This window comes from Passer domesticus, unplaced genomic scaffold (genome assembly GCF_036417665.1).
Source record: "Passer domesticus isolate bPasDom1 unplaced genomic scaffold, bPasDom1.hap1 HAP1_SCAFFOLD_303, whole genome shotgun sequence".
Classification (NCBI taxonomy): Eukaryota; Metazoa; Chordata; class Aves; order Passeriformes; family Passeridae; genus Passer; species Passer domesticus.
The window spans coordinates 25298-36426 of NW_026990082.1; the positions used below are offsets into that span (position 1 = coordinate 25298).

Below are 11129 nucleotides of genomic sequence, written 5' to 3' on the forward strand. Positions count from 1 at the left end.
CAGCGGGCGCTGTCGGGCGCGCTGCGGGCGCTGCCGCCGCCGGGCCCGCCGGTGTGCGCGGTGTACGCGCCGCTCGAGTACGCGTGGGAGCCGCACCGGCGCTTCGTGCGCCGCTTCCTGCGCGGCCCCGCCGCCGTGCTGTTCCTGGGCATGAACCCCGGGCCCTTCGGCATGGCCCAGACCGGGGTGCGTACCCCGAAACCGGGAATGAGCCCCAAAACCTGGGAATGAACCCCGAAACCGGGCATGAACCCCGAAACCGGGCATGAACCCCAAAACTGTTCCTGGGCATGAACCCCGGGCCCTTCGGCATGGCCAGACCGGGGTGCGTACCGGGGGCCCCGAAACCGGGAATGGACCCCGAAACCGGGAACGAACCCCGAAACCCGGAGTGAACCCCAAAACTGTTCCTGGGCATGAACCCCGGGCCCTCCGGCATGGCCCAGACCGGGGTCAGCACCGGGGGGCACCGGGACAGGGGCTGGGGGGGCTCGGTGCATCCCGCGAGGTCCCAAAGGGGAGGAAATGGGGGGGGGGGGGGGCGTCAGGGGGTCCCCAAATGGTCCCAGAGGGCAGCAGAGGAGGGAAACTGAGGCACGGGGGGTCCCCAGGGGGTCCCAGTCTATTCCATGGCAGGGAAACTGAGGCACGGGGGGTCCCAGTCCATCCCATGGGAGGGAAACTGAGGCACGGGGGGTTCCCAGTCCATCCCATGGCAGGGAAACTGAGGCACGGGGGGTCCCCAGGGGGGTCCCAGTCCATCCCATGGCAGGGAAACTGAGGCACAGGGCATCCCAGTCCATCCCATGGCAGGGAAAGTGAGGCACGGGGGGGTCCCAGTCCATCCCATGGGAGGGAAACTGAGGCACGGGGGGGTCCCCGGGGCGCGGGCGTCGCTCGGCGCGGGCCGGGGCTGTCCCCCCCGCTGTCCCCCCGCCCCCCGACGCCCCCTCCCCGTGCCCGCAGGTGCCGTTCGGCGAGGCGTGGCACGTGCGGGAGTGGCTGCGCGTGTCGGGCGCGGTGCGGCGGCCGCCCCGCGAGCACCCCAAGCGCCCGGTGCTGGGGCTGCGCTGCCCGCGGGCCGAGGTCAGCGGCGCCCGCTTCTGGGGGGCTGATCCGCAGCCTGTGCCCGGACCCCCCGCGCCTTCTTCCGCCACTGCTTCGTGCACAACCTGTGCCCGCTGCTGTTCCTGGCCGCCTCGGGCCGGAACGTGCCGCCGCCGGAGCTGCGCGCGCCCGAGCGGGGAGCGGCTGCTGGCGCCGTGCGGGGCCGCGCTCGCCGCCGTGGTGGCGGCGCTGGGCGTGCGCCTCGTGGTGGCCCTGGGGCGAGTGGCCGAGCTGCGGGCGCGCCGCGCGCTGCGGGACGCGGGGCTGGCCGTGCCCGTGGCCTGGATCCCGCACCCGTCCCCCCGCAACGCCCGCAGCGCCCGCGGCTGGGAGAGCGAGGCGCGGGAGCGGCTGCGGGAGCTGGGGCGTGCTGCGGCTGCTCGGGCGTGCGGGACGGGCCGGGGGGCGGGCCGGGGGGCTGCGGGGAGCGGGGACGGGGAGAGCCCTGCCCCAGTTTAACCAGTTTGGGACTGGGGGAGAGGGAGCTGGGGGGTCCCTGCCCCAGTTTGGGACTGGGGGGAGCGGGGATGGGGGAGCCCTGCCCCAGTTTAACCAGTTTGGGACTGGGGGAGAGGGAGCTGGGGGGTCCCTGCCCCCAGTTTGGGACTGGGGGGAGCGGGGATGGGGGAGCCCTGCCCCAGTTTAACCAGTTTGGGACTGGGGAAGAGGGAGCTGGGGGGGTCCCTGTCCCGGTTTGGGACTGGGAAAAAGGGGATTCAGGCAGCTCTGCCCCAGTTTGGGACTGGGGGGAGTGGGGGATGGGGGGTTTGGGACTGGGAAAAAGGGGATTCAGGCAGCTCTGCCCCAGTTTGACCAGTTGGGAACTGGGGGGGGAGTGGGGATGGAGGGTCCCCTGCCCCAGTTTAACCAGTTTGGGACTGGGGAAGAGGGAGCTGGGGGGTCCCTGCCCCGGTTTGGGACTGGGGGGGAGCGGGGATGGGGGGTCCCTGCCCCGGTTTGGGACTGGGAAAAAGGGGATTCAGGCAGCTCTGCCCCAGTTTGACCAGTTGGGAACTGGGGGGAGTGGGCATGGAGGGTCCCTGCCCCAGTTTGGGACTGGGAAAAAGGAGATTGGGGGGTCCCTGCCCCAGTTTGGGACTGGGGGGAGTGGGGTTGGGGGGTCCCTGCCCCAGTTTGGGACTGGGAAAAAAGCGGGTTCAGAGAGCCCTACCCCAGTTTGACCAGTTTGGACTGGGGGGAAGGGGGATGGAGGGGGACTGGACCAGTTGGGAACTGGGGGGAGTGGGCTTGGGGGGTCCCTGACTCAGTTTAGGACTGGGGGGAAGAGGGTTAGGGTGTCCCTACCCCCAGTTTAACCAGTTTGGGACTGGGGAAGAGGGAGCTGGGGGGTCCCTGTCCCAGTTTGACCAGTTTGGGACTGGGGGGAAGGGGACTGACGGGTCCCTGCCTCAGTTTACCCGCTCAGAACAGGATTTAGGGCAACACTCCGGGGCAGAGGGTGAATCCCTGCCTCAGTTTCCCCACTCGAGAGGGGGGTTTAGGGCTCCTGTAGGGGCGGGGGGTGGACCCTGCCTCAGTTTCCCCACTCGGGGGTGGTGCTTAGGGAACCTTTAGGGGGCAGGGGATGGGCCCTGCCTCAGTTTCCCCTTAGGGAAGGCGGGGAGGGTTCGTGGAGGGTTTTCTGTGGAATTCTGGAATTAATAAAGGCGAAAATTGGTAAAAAAAAAAAAAAAACGAAAGAGGCGTTGGGGGGAAACAACGAACCCACCTTCCTTCCTTCCTTCCTTCCTTCCTTCCTTCCTTCCTTCCTTCCTTCCTTCCTTCCTTCCTTCCTCCCCTTCCTCCCTCCCTCCCTCCCCTCCCTCCCTCCCTCCCTCCCTCCCTCCCTCCCTCCCTCCCTCCCTCCTCCCTTCCTTCCTTCCTTCCTTCCTTCCTTCCTTCCTTCCTTCCTTCCTTCCTTCCTTCCTTCCTTCCTTCCTTCCTTCCTTCCTTCCTTCCTTCCTTCCTTCCTCCCTCCCTCCCTCCCTCCCTCCCTCCGTTATTTTTATTTCTGGAAAAAGCCGATTTCCCCTTTTTCCCCCCTTTTTCCCCTCTCATCCAGGCCACTGCTCCGGCCTGTCTCTGTTGTTGTCCCCGAGCCGGGCGCGTTTGGAGCCCCCTCGATCTCGGTGTGCTGCTGCCACAAACCCGGCGGTCACCGCTGCACCCGGCCGGCGCTCCCGGGGCGGGGTTGGTGCTTCCCCCGCTCCGGGGCCGATGCTTCCCCCGTTCCGAGCATCCCGGGGCCGGGGCTGATGCTTCCCCCGCTCCGGGGCTGGTGCTTCCCCCGCTCCGGGGCTGATGCTTCCCCCGCTCCGGGGCTGGTGCTTCCCCCGCTCCGGGGCTGGTGCTTCCCCCGCTCCGGGGTTGGTGCTTCCCCCGCTCCGGGGTTGGTGCTTCCCCCGCTCCGGGGGCCGATGCTTCCCCCGCTCCGGGGTTGGTGCTTCCCCCCGCTCCGGGGCTGATGCTTCCCCCCGCTCCGGGGCTGGTGCTTCCCCCGCTCCCGTCATCCCGGCCGTAAATCCCAGCCCTGCCCTGCCCAGCCTGCCCTTTCCCCCCGCCCCGGGATTCTCCCGCTGCGCTTTTCCGGGATCCCGGCACCGCTCCCGGCCTTCCCTGCACCTCTGCGAGGGACTTTGGATCCTTTTTTATAAATTAGGTTTCAAGGGGAATGGGAAAAGAACCCGAATGTTGTGATCTGGGAGCTCGGCCTGTTTTCTGGAGGGGATTTTGGGGGGATGAGCTGGAGGCTTCCCCAAATCCCCACGGAGCTGCTCCTGCCCCGTTTGTGGGGTCGGGAGGGGGATGGGGCTGCCCTGCTCTGGCCAGGCCCTTTTTGGGTGATTTCAGCTGGAATTTGGTCCTTTCGGCTGGGAGCGCTTGGATCTTCCCGGGAAGGAAACTTCCCTGGGAAGAAATTCCCAATTCTCCCTGGATTCTCCCCGAGATGATCCCAAATCCCAACAAAGCCAACCCCAGCGGCTGCAGCGTTCGGGTCCTGCCCTCCTGAGCCTGCCCTGGCCTTGGTCCCATTCCAGACCCCACACAAACCCCATCCCAGAGCCTTGACCCCATCCCAGACCCACAAACCCCATCCCAGAGCTTTGACCCCATCCCAGACCCCACAAACCCATCCCAGACCCCACAAACCCCATCCCAGACCCCACAAACCCCATCCCAGAGCCCTGACCCCATCCCAGACCCCACAAACCCCATCCCAGAGCCTTGATCCATCCCAGATCCTTCCACACCGACCCCATTGCAGGGCCTTGATCCCATTTCGGGTTCTCCATTCCCGGCCCCATTCCCAGGTTCGTTCCCATTCCCGGCCCCATTCCCGGGTTTGTTCCCATTCCCGACCCCATTCTCGGGTTTGTTCCCATTCCCGACCCCATTCCCTGGCTTTTCCCCCATTCCCAGACTTTTCTCCCCCCTCCAATCCCTTTCCCAAGCCCTTTCCAGGCCCCCCAAGGGGAAGGGAAAGGGTCTGGGGGCGACCCTCATTCCCTGTGCTGGATTCAGGGGAGTCAGGCCCGGTTTTCGGGGTTTTTTTGTGTTTTTTCCCTGGAATTGATTGATTTGGGGACAGCCTGGCTGGACTTGGGGCAGTCAGACCATTTAGGATCCGTCTTTTTGGGTTTTTTTCCCCGGAATTGCCGGGTTTGGTGCCGATTCTCTCCGCCGACTCCAGAGGGAGCCCGGACAAGGGAGGATGAGCGGCTGGGATTTTCCAGCCGGGAAAGCCTCGGGAAGGGAGCGGAGCTGCCCAGCAAGGCCGGCTTTGCCTTCATCTTCATCCCCGAGAATTCCAGGTTTTCCTTCCTCTTCATCCCCGAGAATTCCAGATTTTTCCTCATCAGCATCCCAGATTTTCCCATATCAGTATCCCAGATTTTCCTTCATGTGCATCCCAGAGAATCCCAGATTCTCCTGTACCGGTATCCCAATTTTTCCTGTATCTGCATCCCAGAACAACCCAGATCTCCCCTCATCAGCATCTCAAAGCATCCGGATTTCCCTGTATCAGCATCCCAGAATACCCCAGATTTTCCTTCATTGGCATCCCAGATTTTCCCTCATCATCATCCCAGAGAACTCCAGATTTCCCAGTATCATCATCCCAGATTTTCCCATTTCAATATCCCAGATTTTCCCCCTCCCCATAAATCTCCCCACATCCCGTTTTCCCGGGTTTTCGCCCCAAAACCTCCCTCCAGCCCCGGGTTTTTCTTTCCCCCCGCAATCCCGGCCCTTTTTTTGGGACATTTCCCAAATCCCCCTGGAATTGCGAGCGCGCCCCTCCCCCACCCGGGCCGGGGTCACCGCGGGGTCACCGCGCCCCTCCCCCACGCCGACCCCCCCCCCCCCCCAATTAATTACTGACAGCAATTAATTAATGAGGAAAGGGGGGAGGGCAGCAGCTCCCGCCTGTTGCTAATTAACACCGGGAGCGTTAATGAAGGCAGCGCAGCCCGGGCCGGGATTTAATTGATTCGGGGAATTAATTGGGGGTGGGGGGCGCCCCGGCCGCCCTCACCCCGGGGAAATCGGGATTTTGGGGGATTTAGGGCGGGTTTGGGGTTTGTGGGACTGGAAAAGCAGGAAAATGGGGATTTATGGCACTAGGAAAAACGGGAAGCGGGGATTTGGGAAAACGGGGATTTACGGCACTGGAAATGGAAACCCGTGGAAACACGGGAAAATGGGGATTTGGGGAATTGGGAAAGCAGGAAAATGGGGATTTATGGAACTGGAAACATGGGAAAATGGGGGTTTGTGGAAATGGGGATTTGGGAAAACGGGGATTGTGGAACTGGAAAAGCCGGAAAATGGAAACATGGGGAAATGGGGATTTGGGGAACTGGGAAAGCAGGAAAATGGGGATTTGTGGAACTGGAAACATGGGAAAATGCACGATTGTGGAAATGGGGATTTGTGGAAATGGGGATTGTGGAAAACGGGGATTTGTGGAAATGGGGATTTGGGAAAGTGAGGATTTCTGGAAAATGGGGGTTTATGGAAAATAGGGATTATGGAAATGGGACTTTGTGGAAATGGGATTTTGGGAAACGGGGGTTTATGGAAAATGGGGGTTTATGGAAAATGGGGATTGTGGAAAATGGGGGTTTATGGAAAATGGGGTTTTGGGAAATGGGGATTTGTGGAAAATGGGGGTTTATGGAAAATGGGGTTTTGGGAAATGGGGATTTGTGGGAAATAGGGTTTTGGGAAACGGGGATTTATGTCGCTGGAAGCTCGGCCCGCGCTCCCCTTCCCCCGCTGGCCGAGCCCCGCGATCTTTGATTGCATCTGCGGAGATGAAAGCAGCGCCGGGGGCGGGCGGGCCCTGACGTCCGCCGAGTGTCCCCGGGCGGGTGACAAGGTGACGGATGGCGCTGTGACAGTAATCGCCGCATTAGAGCCGCGGCCGCCCGGCCCCGCCCGGCTGCGGGTGCACCCGGGAGGTCACGCACGGCCCGGAATGCTAATGAGCGCCGCCGCGGAGAAACCGGCGAAAGCCGCGGAAAATGCCCCAAAAATGCAAAGCGCCGCTCCCGGCGGCCCAGGGAGCGAGGGGCAGGAGGGTGAGGGGGGGGCGGGGGGCGCCCCCGGGGTTCGGGGGTGGGCTGGGACGGCACGGGGGTCCCGGCACGGGGTCCCGGCACGGCCGCCCCCGCCGGGTTTTGGGGCGGTTTCCTGGGGTTCGGACAGCGCTGCGAGGGCGGTGCCGGAGCCGCAGGGACACGCGTGTCCCTCTGTCCCCGTGTCCCTCTGTCCCCGTGTCCCCGTGTCCCCGTGTCCCTCTGTCCCCGTGTCCCCCTGTCCTGTGTCTCCCTGTCCCTGTCCTAGCCATGTCCCCCTGTCCCTTTGTCTCCCTGTCCTGGCGGTGTCCCCCTGTCCCAGTGTCCCTGTCCTGTGTCCCCCTGTCCCCGTCCTGGCCCTGTCCCCCCACCCCGTGTCCCCCTGTCCCCCCGTGTCCCCGCGGCACCTTCCCAGCAGGACACGGAAACGGGAATGTGGGGAACTGGGAACACCGGGAAATGGGGATTTGTGGCACTGGGAACACCGGGAAATGAAATTGAGATTTATGGCACTGGGAACGCGGGGAAATGGGGAACTGGGGGTTTGTGGAACTGGGAACACCGGGAAATGGAGGTTCGGGGAACTGGGAACACCGGGAAATGGGGGATTTGTGGCGCTGGGAACGCAGGACAATGGGATTTCCAGCCCTCGGACACCGCACCCGGGCTCGGCCCCTTCCCACGGCCCCGGGATTCGCCACCGGAGCGCCCCGGGGGAAGGGGCCGGGGGTGCAAATCCGGGTTTGGGAACCCAAATCCGGGTCTGGGGGTGCAAATCCCGGTCTGGGGGTGCCCCCCCGGGCCGGTTTAACCCCCCGCCGTGCCAGAATCCCCGTGCCCCGCAGCCGCCCCCGGCTCCGCGCGGCTCCTCCCGCACCCGCGGGGGTTTTGGATGCCGCAAATCCTCCCGCTGGTGCCAAAAATCTGCGATAAAATCCCCCAAAAACCGCAGCCCCGCATCCGCCGTGCGGGAGCTCCTCGGGGAAAGGCGAGAAAACCGCAGGGAAGGAGATTTGAGCTTTTTCCGCCTCGTTTTTCCTCATTTCGTGTTCGCTCTCCTCCCGAGGAGCCCGGCCGGGCTGTGCGCGGAATAACTGCTGGAAATCGGGAGGTTTTGGGGAGGTTTTGGGGAGGTTTCGGGGGGGTTTGGGGAGGGCACAGCCGGCGCTGTCCCCGCGGGGGCCGGGGATGAAAAGGGCGAGAGGCCCCGCGGTGTCGGGGGTGATTAATGGGGGTGAGCGCGGGGTGAGCCGAACAAGGCGGCAGTGTTCGCCCCGAATCCCCCTGCAAAAACAACAAAAAACCCCAAAAACCCCCGCGTGGTTCCCGCAGCGTCCGTCCGCTCCGAGCCCTCTCGGCTGCTTTGATTTTTTTACAATTTATTTTATTATTATGTTATTATTATTTAATTTTTTGTTGTCTTTAAATTATTATTTTTAGGTTTTCTCTTCTGTTACCTTGCACAGCTTTAATCCCAATAAAGGAGCGCGCCCGCGAGGGGTAAAGGCCGCGAGATTTCCGTGGATTTCCGCGGATTTCCATGGATTTCCAAGGATTCCGTGGATTTATTTCCGCGGCTCTGTTTGCTCAGCAAACAAAAACCCCCGCGGGGAGCGGCGGGGCCGCGCCCGGGGTCACGGCAGAGCCCCGGCAGCCGCCGCCGCTCCTTGCTTTGGTTTATTTTGGTTTTCTAAAGCGCCCAAACCCCGCGGATTTCGCTCCCAAATCCCCCCCTCCGCAGCTGGGGACCCCAAAAGGGACGGAGGAATTTGGGGGCCGGAGCCGAGCTGGGATTCGCTCCCCCGCGGGGTTTAAATGCCGGAATAAACGGGGAAATCGGGATTTTCCCGTCCCAGTTCGCAGGGATTTGGGGCGGAGGCCCCGGCAAGGAGCGGGATGGGAATTTTGGGGTGCCCCGAGCTCCCGTCCCCGCCCCAGCCCGGCCCCTCCGGGGCTTTCCCGAATGTTCGGGAGCCGGAACCGGGATTTTGGGGGAAATCTTTGGGGTTTCGAGGGGAGCGGCCGGGGGCGATCCTGGGAATGGGGACAGGGCTGGGGACACGTCCGGGGTTTGGGGACACGTCCGGGGTTTGGGGACAGATCCCGGGTTTGGGGACACGTCCCGGGTTTGGGGACACGTCCGGGGTTTGGGGACAGATCCCGGGTTTGGGGACAGATCCCGGGTTTGGGGGACACGTCCGGGGTTTGGGGACAGATCCCGGGTTTGGGGACAGATCCCGGGTTTGGGGACAGATCCCGGGTTTTGGGGACACGTCCCGGGTTTGGGGACACGTCCCGGGTTTGGGGACACGTCCGGGGTTTGGTGGGGACATGTCCCGGGATTTGGGGACACGTCCCGGGTTTGGGGACACGTCCGGGGTTTGGGGGCAGATCCCGGGTTTGGGGACACGTCCCCGGGGTTTGGGGACACGTCCCGGGTTTGGGGGACACGTCCCGGGTTTGGGGACACGTCCCCGGGGTTTGGGGACACGTCCCGGGTTTGGGGACACGTCCGGGGTTTGGGGGACAGATCCCGGGGTTTGGGGGACACGTCCCGGGTTTGGGGACAGATCCCGGGTTTGGGGACACGTCCGGGGGTTTGGGGACAGATCCCGGGTTTGGGGACAGATCCCGGGTTTGGGGACACGTCCCGGGGTTTGGGGACACGTCCGGGGTTTGGGGACACGTCCCGGGTTTGGGGACATCGCGGGGGGCGGCAGGGGGGCTTGGGGACCTGCGGAATGGAATGAATGCGGAATTGGGGATTCAGGGAACTGCAGGAATATCGATTTGGGGATCCAAGGAAATGCAGGAATGTGGGACTCGGGACCTTTGGAATTGGGGATTTATGGAATTGCGGGAATGGGGGACTGGGGACCTGTGGAACCGCACACGCCTGGAGCTGAGGGGGATTAATCGGGTTTAAATTAAACCCCAATTTGCGGGAACTGGGGACCTGTGGAACCGCAGGAAGGTGGAATTGGGATGAAACGCGGGAATGGGAACGCGTGGAATTGCAGAGGTGTGGAAATGGGAATTTACAGGAATTTATAGGAACCCCTAAGAATTTATAGGAACCCACAGGAATTTTTAGAACCCGCGGCCGGGGCGCCCTGCGCCGCTGCGGTAATTAGGAGCGTTAATTAGGAGCGTTAATTAGGCACGTTCACACACACAAACACGCGCGCCGGCCCAGAGAGCGATTAAGGCTGCTGGAATTTGCATCTCATTAACATTCCCGTCTCATTAACATTCCCGCAAGGGCTGCTCGAGGGCGGGCGGGTCCTGCGGTGGCGAGAGGCGGAAAGAAAAGAAAATACAAAATAAAATAATAAAATAGAATAGAATAAAATATAAGATAGAATAGAATGCGTTTAGGGGGAAAAAAAAATATAAAATAAGAGTATAAAATAAATTTAAAAAAAGAAAATAAATATAGAATTAAATATTAAAATAGAATAAAATTTAAATTAAAATAAAATAAATAATTAATGTAAAATAAAATAAAATAAAATAAAATAAAATAAAATAAAATAAAATAAAATAAAGAAAGCCTGGAGCTGCGGGCGCGGGAGGAGCAGGGGGAGGGAGCCGCGGCAGCCGCGGCAGCGTTTGGGATCCGAGTCACGTTTGGGAAATTTATGGGGCCGCTGCTGCGGGAGGTGAGGCCCTCGCTGCCTTCCATAAACTATTTTCACTCGTTCGAGCCGGGCTGGGGGGGCTGGCGCTGCTCGCCCCGGCCCCCCCGGAACGGGAATTTGGGGTGCGGGTCCCCCTGCGCCCCCTTTCCCATCCCCCGGGGCCGCCCCAAATTCCCCTCCTGGATGAAAAACCCTTTCATTCTCTGCGGGGGGTGTTTGCATTTCCCCGCCCGTGCTCCAGCGGTCCCGGTGAATTTTGGGGTGCGCGGCCTCTCCCGCTCCCCTTCCCCCTCTTTTGCCATTCCCTGGGGCTGGAAATCCCCAAAAATCCCCCAAAATCCCCACAAATCCCGGGGATTTTTGGGGTGCGGACCCCCCCAGCTCCCCCTTTTCCATTCCTTGGGGCTGGAAATCCCAAAAATGCCCCAGAGTCCCCCCCAATTGAGACCCGCGGGGATTTGGGGCGGGGGGGCGTCCCCAAACCTCCCCAAATCTGAGACCCGCGGGGGATTTGGGGCTGGGGGCTGCCCCAGGACCCCCCCCCAATTGAGACCCGCGGGATTTGGGGCTGGGGGCTGCCCCAGGACCCCCCCCCCAATTGAGACCCCCGGGATTTGGGGCTGGGGGCTGCCCCCCCGCCCCCTCGCTCAGCGGCAGCGATCGCGGTGAACTCGGCGTGAACCCCGAGCGCGGCCGTAAATCAGCGCCGGCAGCGCCTTAACCCCTGCGCGCCTGCGGAGCCGCCGGAAACGGGGGAAACCCGCCCAAAACGGGCAAAATCCGCCGAAATGCGGCAAAT

The 11129-nt window shown here is 62.3% G+C and overlaps 1 protein-coding gene across 1 annotated transcript; it reads left to right on the forward strand.

Moving 5' to 3' along the window:
- On the forward strand, positions 1-1581 carry SMUG1 (single-strand-selective monofunctional uracil-DNA glycosylase 1). The gene is given in 4 exon segments (XM_064406561.1): positions 1-186; positions 967-1111; positions 1114-1244; positions 1246-1581. Coding segments are annotated over 4 exon segments (633 nt in total). The 5' UTR covers positions 1-150; the 3' UTR covers positions 1567-1581.
- Positions 1582-11129: the final 9548 nt, after the last annotated feature.